The sequence below is a fragment of the Morone saxatilis genome, unplaced genomic scaffold (assembly GCF_004916995.1).
Source record: "Morone saxatilis isolate NCDOM2014 unplaced genomic scaffold, NCSU_SB_2.0 Contig8, whole genome shotgun sequence".
Lineage (NCBI taxonomy): Eukaryota > Metazoa > Chordata > Actinopteri > Moronidae > Morone > Morone saxatilis.
The window spans coordinates 19,932,909-19,951,754 of NW_023340257.1; the positions used below are offsets into that span (position 1 = coordinate 19,932,909).

Consider the following 18,846-nt stretch of genomic DNA (forward strand, 5'->3'; position numbering starts at 1 on the left):
AGAGAGAGAGACAGAGAGACGGGGAGCAGTGGGAAAGATTTATTTTGCCTCGGTCACTGAGCGATGGGGATGAGTCAGTTTTCTGCCCAAACACCCCAAATCCTCCCCTACAGTACGCCGTCCTGAGGATTTACAGCTCTGCTCTGCATCTCCATCCCCCATGCTGTCACACGAGCTGAGCACTGGTCAAACAAGAAAAGCCACTTCCTCAAAATGTCACAACAGCCCTCTAAACAAATAACAGCTCAGTAACAGCCCGCCTGAGCTCACGAGCCTCCGCACCGAAACACGGGAGCCGTTTGGAAAAATGATCTACAATAAAACACTTCCACTTATCTTACTCATTGTTTCTAGCTGCTGTGTGTGGGGAGGTAGACGCCTCCGCCAGACTAAATAAGATAGCTCATTAAATATGCTCCACAGAAACACAGATATATCTAACATTAAAACACATACTTGACTTGCTGCACTCTCCACTTATACACTCGGAGGAGACAGGCAGGTTTTTTTGCTGCCATAATCACATTCTTTCAGGAGAGGCAAAGAGGGAAAAATCCTCCAAAGCAAAGTGAAACACTCTCTCATTGTTCCAGTCTTGGAATCTGCAGGGAGACGGCAATAATGACCTTTTAATAACTTAGTCCCTGGCAGATCGGGGGGGTTAAGCTCTTTGGAACTCCATCTTGGGGGTTTATTCTGTCTGCTTTAGCCATTGTTAGTCCCACACTACTACTACTACTACAGCAGCACAATCCTTTAATGACTGCAACACTCTTGTTCCTTTGGAGCGAGGTTGTGTTGGTGCACGTTTTTTTGAAGGACAGTGTGCAGCGAGCATTACAATAACCCTGACAGTAGACCACCAGGACTGGGGGTAATTTGCAGGAGACTGGGAGCCTGCGAGGGTAAATAACAACGTCTGACAGGTGTGCCATGAGCACCTCCTTCCCGTGGGGAGTCCCTGCTATTACAGGCGCCTCCATCGCTCTCAGCACAGCATGCAGACCTGCACTGCTGTCCTGCCGCAGCTCTGGGTAATGGCTAATTCAGGCTAATGCTAACTAACTGAATGGAAGAATTATACAGCTGTCTACTTTCAATCGATGCCAAAAGCTGCTCAGAAATAAGGACGATAATTTACTGTTCATTGGTTAGTCTCTCGTGCAGAGTTCAGAGTTAATCCTCGTGCTGCACTCTCTCACTTTACAGCAGGGTTATCACGTGGGAGAGAGACATCCTCTGACTCTGAATACAGTTAGTCACTGTCTTTCTCGCCCCCTGGGCGCAATCTGATTAACCGCCTTTAAAAAACAAAGAGAAAAAGAGCTCAGTTGAAATTAAGATACAGCTCTCTTTTTCTGGACTGCGAGAGATTTATGTGGGTAAAGAAACATATTGGTTCAGATTAACTGCTGTCCCTCTGTAATGAAATGAAATACAACCTCTGACCATTGATTATCTAGATTATTGCTTGTATGTAGATTCACTACTACAAATGTTAATTTATTTTAAAGTCAAAGTCACCATCCTTAAATTGTTTTTAAGTCTGACAATCTGTATCTCATATCTAACTATATATAGCAGGACTATATTTATGGCACTATCTGAGCTGCTTGTCTCTCTGATTTGCATTTTTTCCTGGTTGGACCGGTGCATGCAAGTTTATTTAAATTTTTTGCAGCACCTGTAATATGACTATTTATGGCATTTCTGGCAAATCTGAAACATCTTTTAAATCACTTTTATCAGAAAACCATTTTCCACTTCCCTCTTCACTCAAAAATGTGTTTTTCTTCTTGTTCCTACAGCTGGATGTTTGAGCTTCACTGTGCATATGTATGTGTGTGCAGTGAGTTTGACACTAGAAGGATGTNNTCTGCTGAAAGTGGAAAGTTTTTCGGTGCTCATTGAACATCTGATTTTAAGAGGTGGGGGATTCGGGGATGATTTGTGACAGAACAAATAGCTTGGAAGTCAGTCCTTGTATGCAACTTGTACAAATGTGATGCAGAAACCTGAAGCCACCAGTGCACAGACACTGAAAATGGACTTTACAGTAAAACCTTTTTTTTATGATGTAGAAGGAGTCGCCTTTTTAAGGGTTTTACTGTGGAAATTATACTTTTTTTGTGGAAAAAACATCTCCATTTAAAATGTAGGCTTACAACGTCAATCAATTCTAGAAATATAGAACATATATATAAATAAAGAGCTAATAAAATTAAAATAAATAGCTAAACATACAAGCCTTTTTGCATTATATACTAAAAGATTTTCATATTGGTGCATACTGGATATGACAATATCATTATGATGCCGATATGTCTGTGATAGGCCAATATCAGCCGGCCGATATATTGGGCTCTAGTTTCACTTTTAAATTGTTTTGGTATTCTTATTATTTTAGCATTACAATCCAGGCTAGTGGCATTGCTCTGGCTCTGTCGGTTGTGTTTTGTGTTATCATACCTTGGCATAGTCCAACGGCAGCTGGTCCTCTGGACACTTGAAGACACCCTCACTGAAACAAAAAAAAAGCAGAAAAGTTCTGTTATTATTGGAATCACTCAGAATAAAAGATGACTGCGGACAAAAACAAGCATCTCAACGAGGACAATCAGCCATTTCTAAACCACATTCAGCGTTCAGTGAGATTACTAACTCTGAATCTGACTGAGAACAAGCGGAGCATAAAGGCACTTCTTTCACAGTCTGTGAGAGCAGCGCTGCATTGCCCTCAGTTTTATTCTGTCTCTTCAAACACTCTTAATAAGAGAAGCTCTCTGACTCATCACACTGTATGACGTACAAACACACACTCACATACACACACAGCACGATAAAGTCAGATCTTTGAGACACTGGCTTTAATGACTTTGACTCTTTCATCTTCTCCCCCTCAGAGGATTCGTCTGCACAGATTTTTATTATTGCAGAGGACAAAACTACAAGTCGGAGCCTGATTGGTTTATTTATAATACATAAAGGAGAGATTGATGATCCATTTCCTAACTACTTTTACCATTTCTCTCACAGCTTCGAGTGAGTGTTTAATTTTTGCCCTTATTTCGCAGTCTAGATAACAGTGTGCTAGTTTCAACAGACTTCTGTTTTTCTGAGAATAAAGCAGTGTAAACCTCGCCTTCTTGCTCGAGGCTCTTCCTCAGGAAAAAATTACAATTTTCTGGTTTGCTAGTACGAGAGGGACGTTTTTTTTTTTTTTCTCCTCCAAATAAGACTTGAACTCTTGTTTTACAACAGGCCCCCGTGCAGTTTTTGTGGCGCCACAGAGGAGCCCTCAATAGCCTGTTTTAGGGCCAGATGAGCGAGTGCCACAGCTCATTAAGGCAGCCCCTCTTACAACGTCTTTTCCCTGATGTCGTCATGAAATATTCACACTTGTAAATAATGGAGGGAGCAGCCACTAGGGGTGAGCTGCTACCTAATGTCAATGGCTGCTACACAGAGTCTACACTTGAAGCTGCACAGCAGGCCCATCCAGACACACAAAGGTTATTTAAAAAAACAGAAAAGGCAATCATTGGCTGATCTCTTGAGACATCAGTGGGGTCATGGCTGTCTCGAGCCCCCTTGCTGTATCTGGATCAGAAATGCTCTCATGGACTGTCATCATTATTATGATTATCAATTAATCGTTTATGTCATTTGTTCTATCAAAAATGCCAAAGATTAATTGGTTCCAGCTTATCCAACGTGGGGATTTATTGATTAATTGAGAAAATAATATCTACTGAAACTACAGACAACAGAGATGCACACAGGAATGTGTTTTGTTCAAAAGTTCCAAGCCCTGAAGCTTGATCTGACCTCCCATGCAAAGAGGCCTCTCATAACCCTGCGTGCCCAAATTATGTTTAAACTAATTAAGGGACAACAGTGTGCAAACAGTAAGTGTTTGCCCCTTGGTGCTTTAATTTGGTTGGCTGCAGTGTCACCTGACTGACGCTCCCAGAGGCATAGGGACATGTGACAGGACGGGAGTTGCATGTGCACTTCACCCCATCTACCCAGCTGCTATGAATCCAGGGAGTTTGCTGAAAGAAGGGGGGATGGGAACAGAGGTTAGGCCTGAGGAGGAGGGGAGGGTTGATGAAAGGGGGGTTGAGGAGGGAGGTTAATGCATGACGAGACAGCAGTAATTCTCCTCCATTAGGGTCACTGTGTCAGCAGGGAGCTAGAGACCAATTAACAAGCCACAATGGGCTGTAAAAGAGGGTCAATCGATTAGAGGCTAGAAGGGCCCAGTCAGCATCTCATGTGTAGTGTGAAGTCATTTACAGTGCTCATCGCCATCACCAAGGAATCATCTCACACTGTGGAGGGAGAAGTATAGGGAGAACGCTGCCTGTCCTACAACCACGCAGCAAGAGGAGATGGGAAGCGACAGGCTCTCAGCTCCGGACAGGGGACAGCCAGAGGCCCCGTCCAGCTCGGGTCCCCATATCTGACGCACAGAGAGGCAGACAGGCGAAAAGAGCCTAGTCACAGACTGTCAGGATAATTCCTTCCCTGGTCGCAGAGAAGCTCCCGCAGCCACACATTCATGTGTTCGGCCCCACTGCTGATAATACCGCTCGACGCTCTTGGTCGCTCGTGAGACAAACTCGCTGCCACTTTGTGACAGCAAATTAGCAGTGAAAGGTGGGCCGATGTGTAACACAGCTCCACGTTCCATCTAGCTTCTCTGGCTAACAATTTCTCTGACTACAGAGATTCTAGTAGAGAAACGAGAGCTGCATGATAATAAATTACTGAACACCGCCACCAAAAATTGATTAATCTATCACTTTGTGTTTCAAATAATGAATTATTTTGTCTACAAAATAGTAACAAAAATGCTACTACAGATTCCCAGACTCAGAGGACTCAAATGTTGTCTGGATCAATGTTTGTCTGATCAATAGTCCAAAACCCAAAGATCAGTTCACAATGATAAAAAAACAGCAAATACTCTGAGAAGCTTTGAGATGTTTTGCATTTGCTAGTGGCATCAACATTATACCTGTTAGCTAAACATCAGTATGTTAGCATTGGTCCGCAGGTCAGCATGTTGTTGTTGTTAGCATTTAGCTTAAAGTACAGTAGACTCTACTTGTTGCTTGATAAAACCATTAACAGATTAGCAGAATTGTTGATCCACTAATTGATCTTTTCCACTCTAATCACAAATTTGACTCAAGGCCAACATCGACGGAATCACTTGTAGAACATACATTAGCCGAACGACAGAAAACAATGTTGATTCACCATTTACGTTATTTATCCGGCAAAAATGCCAAATCTTTTTTGTTCCCAGACTCTCAAATGTGAGGATTTTCTGTTTTGGAATAATTGGGGATTTGGGGCCGTTGGTCAGACACAACAAGCACCTGAAGATGTCACCTTGGGCATCAGATTAATCATAAAAACAACAGAGAGATTAATTATTAGACATTACTCGCTAGTTGCAGCCCTGATGCAGTCATTAAAGGATAAACATGACTGTTACAGAAAGCCCAAAGGGAAAACTCCTTTGTGCACACCCTTGCAAGTGGGAACTTGCGCCTCACAAACAACCAGCCTCTCTTAATACAAGTTTCCCACAAATGTTTGTCTGACCACAGTTCACACCCTCGTCGATGAACATCCAGGATGAGAGGCTGATAAACAAGTGTTTCGATGTCGTGTTGGGATGTCACAGGGGAGCAGCTTAAGACCGGACAGTGTACATGGTCTAATACAATCACCTCATTAAAGTTTCATTACCTCCTTCTGTCCGCTCATACTGCAAGAGCAGTGGAGGCTCCAGCTGCTCTGCTGCGGAGACGATCGCGTTCAAGTGAATTCACAAAGCTATCACATTGTGTTAGCTTCTAGAAAACACATTCAGCCCTCTGCAGGTGAAATGCTAACCCTCTACTCAAACCCATCATCGCCTTTGACCCCGAATCTCCTTCCCCTCTTATTGCCCCCCTCTCTTCTCCTGGGGGCCTCAAATCTTCTTTTCAGGCGCAGATTAAACAGCCATCCATTCATGCAGCTGATACCACGAGGACAGCCGTCACAACATGCTTCGTCACTCTGCGCACGGCTCCTGACAGGCAGACGGTGAGACGCACAAATCCCTCAGGTTTAATCTCACCGGTGCAGAGCGGACAGCGAACAGCCTGCAGGCCACACAGAGGGGACATGTTGGTGACAAGAGAGTAACCTTGAAACCTGCTCACTCTATATCAACTAACAGAGAGAGAGACTCCTAAACAGACCTCCCTGTGTTTGCCATTGTAGCGGGCAGGACTGTCGAGACACACTAAACAAACTAAATCAAAAGCATGAGGCCTTTGGAGAGCACAAGTCTGTGGCACATTAACACTTTAAACAGACCTCTGACACACAAGGTATTTTCTCATTGACTCAGATAGCATCAGGGGCCTTGACTGAACTTATCTGCTGCTGGAGCTCACTAACGGCTTTTATGTTGATCCTAGAGCTAAACCCTTTTTGTCTTTTCAAGTTATAACCAGGATTAACTTTTATATACACAAACAAAACCTTAAATTCCACCAGTGCCCTCCATGCAGGATTCTGGTCTCACAGCTGAAACCAAACTCCACGTTTCTCCCTCGCAGGAAGTTGGGAGAAAACAGGAATTTTGTTTTATCTCAGATAGAGTTCCTATAATCTCCCAAATCCATCTGGTTTAAAGTTTGTGTGTGTAAGACTGTGTGCAGTCATGATGTCTTTCCTCTGAGCCTCCTATTGTGCACAATAATGAATACAGATTATTATACACACATTATAGATCGTGTGACTGATATTCTTCAATGTATCTTCAGTCTGTGACGATATTTCAGGAGTTTTTTCTTATGTTTTAAAAAGTTTTTGTTTTCTACGGTTACGCTCCAGCTGAAAAACACCAATTGACAATTTACAACAATTTAATGATTGATTTGTCTTTTAATTTGACAGTTCCAGTTTATGAAATGGGAGAATCTGACCTTTATCTCTGCTCACAATATATGAAGGTAATACTTTTGGGTTTTGGACTGTTGCTGGTGATTATTGCTTGATCTCTAGGACATTTATTACCAGAATTCACAGAAATGTTCAAGACCACAAAGTGAATCAATTAATTAATAATGAAATAAATGGACAACAAAATAATTTCTTCTTAGTTATATGAAAATACTGTCCAGATATGCAAGGTGTAAGTTGTTATTTAGTGGGCTTCAGAGGTGCCGGTGGTGCCAGGCTAGCTGTTTCCCTATGTGTCTTGTCACTGTGCTAAGCTAAGCTAAGCTAACTAGCTGCTGGCTCCAGCTTTAAATTTGCCAGACATGAGAGTGGAATAAATCTTCAAGTTTATTACTCAAAATGTCAAACCATTTCTTTAATGACAATCTGTCGTTATGTCGTATGTTAGCTCCACTGCATTACCTAAATGATAGTATGAGGCAAAGCTGATGAAATCAACCTAAATGCAACTTTTAACATGGAAGCACAATGTATAAATACATAATAAACATAAATACTTCTAAACAAACTGGCATTTAATAGAATAAATCACAGTACTTAGCAGTTCTGTCCTGGCTTTAAAATGATGTGTGACTTTGGACAGCCAATGCACTTTAATTATGGAAACTTCACAAAGAGAAAGCAAAATGTTTTTCCAAAGATTTAATGGTTTATTTTTATGTTTTCCCAGCTGTCTCTGGAGCTGTCTCACCACAAGCAACAATTTGTTTTCATTTCTTCCAAATGAAAATGTGAGTAGCTCAGCACTTCTTTTGCTCGGGCAATTTGGAACAATAGTATACATCCACTCCAGAATAAACCTAATTTAGTATTTGTTCTGTCACCTTTCCGTGTAGGCTAGTTAATTTTTGCGCAGCATGAAAACACTAAACACTCAAAAGTTTAAAATAGTCTTTAGTATGGAATTGGGACACAGATTAAAAGACCCCTTCGAGCAGCCCCTACAGGCTGCGCTACTTCTTAAACCCACTGACAATCCATCCTTGAAACAACTTGCTCTCACTACTTCAACTATAAAGCTTGCACAAGGTGTTTGGCCTGCAAAAGCTCTTCCTCTCATCCTCCCGACTATATGGATTAACGCCCCCCTAATGTGAGCAGTTGGTCCGACTAAAGTGGCGCCTAAATGAGGTTGAGTGCGGACCTGTGGAACCTGATACACCATGAGTGCAGAGCTCCCTTCGCCCACGGCTGATTTTGGCTTTGAGCCGAGCTCTCTGCGGCCCTCTCGTTTGTCTGAAAAGGGAGGAGCAGCTACCTACTTTCACAGGAGTGTGATGACACACCAGCCCACGGGAGGATCGACTGCTCCCTCACAGGCTTCCTGTGTGGGACATCCACACAGAATGATGCTGTGACAGCTTCTTGTGTGGGATTTAATACATACAAGATAAGCTGTCCATACCTGTGGTTTGCTAGAGATTATATTGTGCATAAGCTCTCTCTGACGTTTGTGGTGACCTCCTGCCACTAATAATAGGAAGGCAATGCTAATGAACAAGTCACCTTTCAGCACACACTGATGGTTATCTCTTTCAATAATTAACACTTAAATGACTCAGATCTCCTGCAGGTAACTCAGACCTGCTAATGCTGCAGAATTAGCTAATGTTAGCATGTTAGCACGCTAAACAAATATGGGGAACATTATAACTGCTAGCCAAATGTTAGCATGTTAGCATCATCGTGAACAGATGAACATGGCGCTGTTAGCATTTAGATTAAAGTAGAATAGAATAGGCCTACAATATGTTAGGTGGTTGTATATATCATATGTAAGTGTGAAGAGAGGAACTGACATGACAGAAAATCAAAGGTAAACTAATTTGGTAAGCGATTAATTGCTTAAGACGTGTATATAATAGTATATATTGAGTATATAAAATAGTAATCTAAAACCTTTCCTGTGTACAAAGCAATTATAAAGCCTTGCAGAAGAGACTTCTATCTGTAACCTGTAGCTTATTACTGTCCTTCTGGCACTGAGCAAAGCCTTTCAGCCAGTTAAGAGACAGGTACTTAAATCCTTAAAAGGATGACTGAAAAGAGCATCTTCATTTTATATTTCATGATACAACCTGCTGTCCTCCTGTGATTTCATACAATTTATTGAAGGTCATCCGTGTGGTTAATCTTGTTCCAATCTGCTCTGTCCTTCCTTTGTAAAGTACAAATCTGGCCATTAATTACTGGCCATATTTCACCAAACACATGGTCATCTGATGAATATCCAGTGTGATTTAGTATGTCAGTTTTTTCCCTCCACAAACGGCTAATGAAGCTATTAATTTGGCAAAGGAGTGATCAGAGAGTCAGTAAATTTGAATGAGACACAGACTTTATATAAAACAGACGACAGAGATAAATTCTTAAATTACCTGTTAATTCTAGTCTGGTGCATTATTCCCCTAAAATATATTTCTACAGTAACATTTCTGATGGATTTCAGGAACCCGTTTGTTGAGTTTAGCAGAAGCCCGCTCAGAATATGACACCTGTAAAATCCCATCTGACTTCCTCGTTACTAACTGCCACCGGCAGCTGTTTTATGAGAAGCAACAATGGCTGACAGTCCGCAGGTCATGGTCATCAACAAGAGAGAAATAAATTACATCTGACTCTGTGTCAGACAACCCCTAAAAGGACAGGCGGAAAATTAAACCGCTTCCGACTACACATATTCATATAAATTAAGCAGAGCTAAACTACACTAAAAGTGTAGTTTAAAATCTCTATTTTATGCTTCCTTATTCAAACCAATACTATTTTTTATTTTTTTTATTGTGTTGCTTTGCCAAAGAAGGGAAAATAAAAAAATGATGCAAGTGGAAGAAAGGCACTACTACGAGTACATGTGTGTATGTGTGTGTGTGTGGGTGGATGTCTGGCCTCTTTCCCTGGCTTCATCTCCAGCACCCCATGTAACACACTCACTGGGACCAAATGTGGACCAAGATAGAAAAACCATTAATATGATGCTTTTATTATGAGCTACACTGACACTACCTACAAAACCTGAACAAAAGCAAGCAGGTTTTGATGCTATTGGGATTTAGTTTCCTCTCCTTTGTAATATTCCTACGCAGAGATTTTTTTTTTAAGACCACACAAACATACACTGTAGATTCTGGCTGTCAGGACACCTGAGGCCATCCTCGTTCATGCCATCATCGCTTATGTAACGATATTCATTTCTCCTTGCAGTTCACCTCACCATGCTGACATTTGTGAGTATGAGCCATCTGTGAGCGAGTTCACACAGCTATAAGGCGTCCAAAGGTTAACAAATTCTCAGTTTGTTTTTCTTAAATGTCAGCTTTGCAGTAGCCCTGGCAGCAGATAAAGAGTAATATAACTGTATGTACTGTGTTGTTTAACAACTCTGGTGGAGATTAATTCATATTTCGACCTGTAAACAAACCAAAAACATTTGAGTGTGTCCTTCATTTTTTTCATAATGTACTGTTGGAGTTGTAATGAAAATATTTGGAACAGAAGTTGATTGCTCATTTGTTACATTATACCTAGGCAAAATCCCAGATAATCTTTTGGCTCAGGATGAATCTCTTTAAAACACTTTTTTGGCTGCAAACACAAATTAATAAAACAAATTACTACCCCCAAAATATGACATACAACAAACATACGCTAAAACTGTTACTAGAGGAACACGTGGTCGACATATGTTACAGTTAATGGTGCAATAATCCTGCTAACATAATAAATTATGAATAATAAAGACCCACATTTCCTGGATGGAAATATTGCTTGTATAAAAGTATCTCCGAGAAGCTGCCGAGGCGAAATCAGCTTGAATTTGTGAGCAATTAGACGATGACTCATCAAATTGCCAGAGGTGCAGCTTAGACACACTGCCATGATAGCAAACCGTAAAGGAAGGAGCCACCTGCCAAAGGACAAGCTGGCTCCAAAAACAGAGTAAGTGGAGGAAGACGGGGTAAAAAAGGGAAGGAAGGAGGGATGGATGAATAGATGGAGGGAGGGTCAGAGGGAGGAGGAGCAGCCATCTGCAGGCGAGATGCCATAATCCATCCTTAAGTGTGTGAGGAGGGGAGACAGCGCTTGCAAGTATTTATAATCCTCTCGCACTGTCTCCTTCCATCAGTGTGATCAGGCTTTGACATAAAGTGTTTATCAGAGAGGGGAGGGGTTATAACATGAAATGCTAATCCGCCTCTTCTTAGTTTGTTTCTGTTGACTTTATGAATTTATATCGTTCAAGTTGTTCAGGACTTCCTTCTAACTCGCATCTACGATAGTATGAATTTAGAGGACTAGTTTGATGTTTGGGGGACATTTGCTGTTCTGCAGGGAGTTAAATGAGAAGATTGATACCACTCTCAATATGTCTGTTAAATATGGAGCTAGAGCCAGCAGCTAGTTAGCCTAATTTAGCATAAAGACTGTAAACAGCTAGTCTGACTCTATCTGAAGGTTTTTAAACAGATTTAAGTTAATGAATTACATTTACAGGTGGATTTTGTTACCTTTAAACAGAGACAGGCCAGTTGTTTCATCTGATTCAAGTTTTTGTGCTAAGATAAGCTAAGCTAAACAGCTGGTTGCTGTTTTTCTTATTTGACAGACAGGTATAAAAGTGGTATATAGTATACATTTATAGACATATATGTATTCACTTTCTTGCCAAGAGTTAGATATGTCTGCTAAATATACAGATAGTGGCAGCAACTAGTTACCTTAGCTTAATTAGCTTAGCATAGAGACTAGAAACAGGGGAAAACAGCTAGCTAGATTCTTCCCAAACATAACATGAGCAGCACCACAAGAAACTGTCTGGCAGATATCCTCCAAAAACCTTTTTCAGTATATAGTATGTTAATTGGTGAACTTTAGAGGCTAGCTGTTGCTCCAGGCTTTGTGCTAAGCTAAGCTAACGGGCTAAGCTTTACCATACAGAGTGGCATCAATCTTCTCATCGCAGTCTTGGCAAGAAAATAAGCACAATTCCCAAAATGTCAAACAGTTTCTTTATCACCCGGTTGAAGGAACTGCTTGAACTTATATGGATTTCAGTCTCAGTGTTGCAGTTACCCATACAGATAGTTTTTTTTGCTGCGCTTGACAGGCAATCGGATAAATAAAACTGCAAATGTAATGTAATGCTGTAGGATCTTTTGTTTTCCTGGTCGATTTCATCCCCCAGATTATACGCTGTATGCAGGAGGTACAGGAAAATCAATCCACTTTCATTAACTGCTGCTGATCTGGGTGCAGGGTGGGGGTTTGAGAAAGAGAGTCTGTCCTATCAGTTATACCGGGAACTGAGCTCATGCATGCACGAGTGCAGTCACCCTCACCCACGCAGTACAAAGCAAAAAAAAAATAAAAGAGATCACCATAACGGAGGCGTACCCACACGCACGAGGGCCTGCACTGCGTACATTAAAGGAACAGAGGGCTTGAAAGTAGATGCTTTCCGTTTGATCTGGTTGAAGGGCGGTTTTGTGGAGGGGCGGGATGGGTGGAGGACTGCACCCAGAGATCAATGGAAGTCCTGAGCTTTAACATGTCGCACATGTGAGAAGGACCTACTGGTCTGTGAAAAAAGTGCTAAAAGATGCCGTCAAGGTTGCAGTAGGTGTGAAATACCCCACCCTCCATTTTACTACCCACTGTCACATATTCGCGAAGATTCAAATGCTCTGATTGTTATTCACCAACTTAACCCAAATGGAAGCAGTTACATGCTATGAATTTCTCCAGACACGTGTGAATTTTAGCTGTTTTAATCACAGATGGCTGGTCTAATTTTAGCTCAGCCTCAGAGGGCAGATTTCTGCTCAAAAGGGCGATCTGCAGCGATGGAGACTGGCTTCGAGGAGCTGCCGCGCTGCCACACTAATCCTGTGGAATGCCTGCACTGGACGGAGGGGCTCTGAGATTGCCAAGGCATTGCCTGGCCTATTAAAAGGAGAGCTGCTTGCCAACTGTATGCATATGGCATTGGAAAAGCGGTACTAGACACAGTCGCCTTCAAACAGCATTAATGAATCAGCTATTGGAGTCACAATCATCAAGAAGCACAGCATGAAATCGCAGCGCTAATACAGATTAAGTGTGGAAGCAGAAATGCGCTTCGGGCTATTGTACAAACTGTCTGTCAAAATAAGAGAAAGTGGATGTTGTGCATTTTCAATCAGTATGTGAATTCTGTAAAAAATAATCCAGAAAACAGAAACCTGCTAATGTGCAAGTGCTTAGTTTGAGGTAATTCCTGTTAAAATGTAAGATCCAAATGTACACAATCTTAATCTGCAAATGGGATTCATTTAAATTTAAAGCAATAGCTGGACATTTTGGGAAACATGTTAATTCGTTTTAGATGAAAACACCACTCTCATATATGTCTGCTAAATATAAAGCCAGAGCCAGCAACCCTCTAGCTTTATTAGCTTAGCATGAAACAGGAAGAAACAGCTAGCATGGGTCTTTCCAAACAAGATCCACCTACCAGCACCTCTAAAGCTCACTAACCTCTTTACATTGTATTTGTTTAACCAACAGTACAGTACAGCAAAAAAACCGGTTTCCAGTTTGTATGCTAAATTAAGATAACTGGCTACATTAGCTTCTTAATTAGCAAACAGATATAGACATGGCAGGAAAGGGTATTTCCCAAAGGAGTTTAATGTCCTGTAGATCCACAGATAAACATATTCATAAAGCATTTTAGCTGATTAGTTAGGGATAGTGGCAGATAAATCATACAGGATTTAAATGTCAAGAAAGTTTTTTGTTCAAGCATCCAGAGGGGAGTTGCAATATTTCCACATGAACCCTCCATCATTTTAGACAGGATCAAGCTTTAAAAGTCTTTCTACTGTCCTCCCTCACAGTAATAAAGATTAAAAAATATCCATCCTTACGCAAAATCCCACAAGGCGTTTGTGTTAAAAAGCCATTAATATTTAAAAAAGGATTTTACATCCCGAGGTTAAATGCTCCTTTAACCAATTAAAACAGCGTGTATGAGGTCATCCCATAGTAGGATCATTCACAAGCCGTTGCCTAAATTAAGCGGTGTGGATTTCTGCGTGAATTATGTGTCAAAATGCCTTTTATTGTCAAGACGGTCTTAACTCCTGTGGAAGAATGAAGAGGAATATGCCAATGGCTTGTTAGCTAGGTCCGTACAGCTCATTATTCCTGCGTAACGACCTCCTTTTGCTCTCCTTGGGGTGCGTTTTACGAGTTTCAAAACCACCAAGATCTATTTCACCCAGCCCAGAAGCCAAGAGGGACAATTTCCCTTTAAAGAGAATTTACTCTGCTCTCGGCCACCAAAGGCAAGACATCAATCAGAGGCCACTTAGAGGTAAAGTTTCACGATTTAGCAGCACCTATAGACACACGATCTCATGGCACCAGAAGAGGGAAGGACGAGCTGCTGCTTTGCATGCTCTCATCATGAATCACATTTTATTGCAATTCGTAAGCAGAGTACCTCAGCTCACTCGTTTATGGAGTCTTCTCTCAATGCCAAAGCCAATAGCAGACAAAGCAGACTGTTCTTTCTAATGCACGCAGATGTCCCAGAGGGAAAGAGCCTGCAGAGAAACACAGCTCTCATCACCCTTCAATTAAAACTATTCTTTTATTGCTGAGTGACTGTCACTGCTTTGAAAATATGTGGAGCAAAAGTGAGTTGTAAACAAGCCAAGAAGGCAAACTACACAATATCTGCAACCGGACTGACATTTTACAAAAAAAAACAAAAAAACAGACCATAATAACTTCTTATATCAGGTTTAAGGAGAACAGATTATCTCACGCCATTTCTGCCCACCTGCTGCGAGAGCAGCAGGTGGGCAGAGAGATAATCCCTCCAACCACTAACATCTTATGGGTAACAGATCTTTTAATTAACCTGAACCTGTTCACCCCATGCACCGGAAAAGGAAATGAAATCTGCAATCAAGCTTGCAATTTACGTGTTTTTATCTGTTTAAAATGATTTTCACAAAAGAATTCTTGCTTGTGAAACGCTACAAAAATAAGTTTAAAGGTTGTTTTGAAAGTAAATGTTACACATTTTGTGTTACATCATGTGCCAGACATTCAAAAATTGTGCAAAGTAAACCCCCACAGTGAAATGGAGACAGACTTAGCAAATAAATCATAATAAACATGGAGCATGTGACTTAAATGTCCACTAAAGACATGGAAACTTCAGATCTAATCGCATTACTTTGGTGAATGGAAACACGTATTAATGCGCATTTTATTTTGCTTTATTCTGGAAATGTGATTAAAATTTGGGCTACATTTAGACGGAAACTTTACTTGTGTGTGCTCCGTATGTAAGTCTGGAGAAAAGGATCATCTTCCATCGTTACTTGCCGACACTGGTTTGGTGCTTTGAACACCAGAGAGAGCAGTACTGCAGTCATTAACCAGCTATCTTTTCTTTACTGTCCTTCATAGATAAGTACTCCACTCCACACACACACACACACACACACACACACACCTCTCAAGCTGACCTGCTATGTGTGTGCGAGATAGCAGGTGTGGGTAAACCATTATCAGCTTTGCTGTGTGAGGGAGTTATTTTAGTCCGATCCCACAAGAACACCTTTGGAAAAAAAAGAAAAAAAAGAAAGTGCAATGCCCTCAGTGACACACCCATTAATTAGGTGGCGTCCAACCCAACAGAATCATTAAAAATACAAATGGAAAATGTTTTTTATGTGTCGACACAGTGGCTCAACCTCATTGATTGTTCGATTCAAATGTTGTGAAACTGATAAGCACATTAGTTTCTGCATCACTTGAACTGCCAGAGAGTGTCTGAGGTCAGGGTGAACTGAAGACGGTGCACAATGGAGATAGGATAATGATTTGGATTTTCCCTTGTCAAAGTCTGTGACCTGCCTCGCTGTGATTCACCGTTATCACAGCCGAGTGAGGGAAGTGCAGCCATGAGTCTGATGTGTCATGAGTCACTTGTGTTCCTCTCAGGCAGAAAAACTGCAAACTTTTATTACTCTCAGCCTCGTCTTAACTTCCTTCCTAGATGCTGTTTTACCTTCAAAACGTAGTCAAATTGATGCCTCGCTTTCCGCTCGGATATACAAAAAGAAAACAGCGTTACATAATGTGAATTTCTGCTTCCGGCTTATTTGCATTTCCATTGAAGTGCGAGCGGAAAAGCTCCTTTTCCTGATTTGTCAGTCTGTGAGGTGTGCACATCACTGGCAGTGACAATTTTAGGTCCTGTGCTTTTGTGTCCATGGTAACTGGGAGGGAAGGTGAGGGCTTTTAAGGTGTGTGTGTGTGTGTGAGGGAGCAGTTGGCAGACAGTGAGCACACACATGCACTAATTCACAAAAAATAAACAATCAATGCTTGCTGCTTCTGTTATCAGCTGCTATAATCACATCTCAGACATGCTCTGGCTCTGTTTGCTATTATCAGGCTGAATCTGTGAAGAGTACATGCAGATAAAGTCCAACACAATAGAGAAACCCGCCCCCAGGCCTGTACATGCCCTCCTGTGACTGACTGTGAGCAGGCTCAGAGCTGCACCTCCTGCAGTTGTCCACTTCTCTGCTTTGTGGATGCAATTTCTTTGTTCAGCGAGGCGAGGTGCTGACGTCAAATCGCCTCCTTTGTTTCAAAACGCCTGAGCTGCATTGTTCGTCTAGCATGAATTCTTCAACCTGCCCCTGTTGCTGGGAGCAACAATGAGATAAATGACAAGATTTTTCAATCAGTGCATAAAAGAGCAGCGGAGGAGCAAAGAAGGAAAATACAAAGAGGAATTAGTAACAAATAGAGATGTCACCAATTCCTCGTAAGAATAAATCACTTGAGCAAAGAAGAGCGTTGTTTTTGGAAGTGCAGTTTTTTTCTGCTTTTTTTTGTCAGCTAAATTACATTCTGTTGCTTTAGCTGCAGTGTGAGGATCACAGTTACATTCTGCAACAAGTTAGTTAAACAAGCAGAGGTGTTCCTGAAGGGCTGCGATTGACCAGATGGTTATTTTCTTTGTCTTCTGTGACAGTAATCTCAATTTCTTTTGGTTTTGGACTGTTGGTCAGACAAAACAAGCTCATCTGAGGATGTCAAATTGGATTATTGACCAAGTAATTAACTGATTTATCGAGAAAGTCATGAGCAGATTAATCAATAATGAAAAAAATTATTAGTTGCCAAGTGAGGTGTCTAGCTTGTTCACCTACCACCACAATCCGCCAATCACGTTTCCTTTCTGTGAGCTGAGAAAGTCTAGAAAACAAGGGCTCCTTCATCCTGAACTGAATGATCCATCCGGATGTGCACCTGACAAAGCGACTTCCTGCACGGCCCCCTTTCATGGGATCAATAGTTGGCTTGTGCAGTGGGAGGAAGACGGAGGTTCAGAGCATTAACGCTGTGTTGACATATCTGAGAATGAGCTACGAGACACAACACAAGGGAGTTAGTGTACTTGACAGAGTCATTGAGCTGTTTGGTTAAAGGACCACCACAGTAAACACACCAGCTGATGAGAGGAAGATGGAAGACTCTTGGCAGGAAGGAAGCCCTCATCGCTGGAAGAAAAAGAGCGGAAAGGCTGAGGGGCAACTGGGCAATGACCTTAACACTGATGGGGCCCCTGTGGATAAATGACTATAATTCAGAGTGTGTTTGCTTCAAGTGGAGAGCTTAACCGCTCTACCGACACCTGTTCAGCTCTACAGAGGAGCCTTTCACTGAGGACAGGTGTCTCGGCAGCGAGCCGCCCACTTCCCCGCGCTCTCTGCTCCGCTCTGCTCCAGCTGCTCTCCTTTCAGACCTCAGACACAGATTCCTCACATGCCTTCCTGTCAGCTCAGCAACCACTGCAGCGGTCACTCAGCTGCCGGCTACTAGAGAGACAACTCCCTAACAAGGCCTCTGCCAGAGCATCATAGGAGCACTTCACATTGGGTCCACTAATACTGCTGGATCAGTGTGTTTATGATAACTTCATAAACACACATATGCTGCTGTATGTTGTATTGAAGCACTTTTCTCATTCTATGCTAGATGGCAGACAAGTTCCCTGAAAGTATGTGTAAGCTTCACTTCCTATATGAATAAAAACATGACATTACTTCTGTTCCAATCACCAGTTCAAGAGAAATCAACTGAAGAACTATTTTTTCCTAATTTGGAATTGCAAGTGATAATTGGGGGTAACGCTGCAAACCAACAACTATTTTAATTGTTTTGTTAATTTAATGAATCTGCCAAATTATAAAATGTCAAGAGAAAATGCATGCTACAATTTCCAAAAAAGCCCAAGGTGACATCTTTAAATAGCTTGTTGTCCGACCCCGAAACCCAAAGATATACAACCGACTATCAGATCAGACAAAGAAAAGCAAGTTAATTGATTATCAAAACAGTTGCCAGTTAATTTTCTGTTAATAGACTAATCAACTAATTGGCCCTAATTGTGGGCTTGATGGTGTCTGACTCTGTATTCCTCAGATGGAAATTCATTTAACGCCCCGCTCAGTAATACACAAACGTTTGACGCAAATCAGAAAAACAAAAAGCATCCTGCTGGAATTATTTCTGTGGGAGTTTGAACATGTGTGTGTTGCTGTATGTGTATGCACTCTGTCGGCTTTCTAGCTGGTTCAGTGACCTGTGCACAAGACAAACAGATTGGAGGGGAATGGGGAGGGGGGCAGTTAGTACAATAGGGAGCAGAGAGCAGATGAAGCCAGACTGAGCACTGAAATTGTTTTGAACTGAAAATATCTGCTGTTTAACACCCCAACTACAAACTGTCAT

At 41.6% G+C, this 18,846-nt stretch overlaps 1 protein-coding gene across 1 annotated transcript in view; it reads right to left on the minus strand.

The window, feature by feature from the left end:
* traf4a (tnf receptor-associated factor 4a) overlaps positions 1 to 18,846 on the minus strand; it is a 38,210-nt gene that overhangs the window by 8,303 nt on the left and 11,061 nt on the right. Inside the window, exon 2 of the mRNA XM_035680697.1 lies at positions 2,470 to 2,521. Coding sequence (XP_035536590.1) covers positions 2,470 to 2,521 — 52 coding nt within the window. The remainder of the gene's footprint in view (positions 1 to 2,469; positions 2,522 to 18,846) is intronic.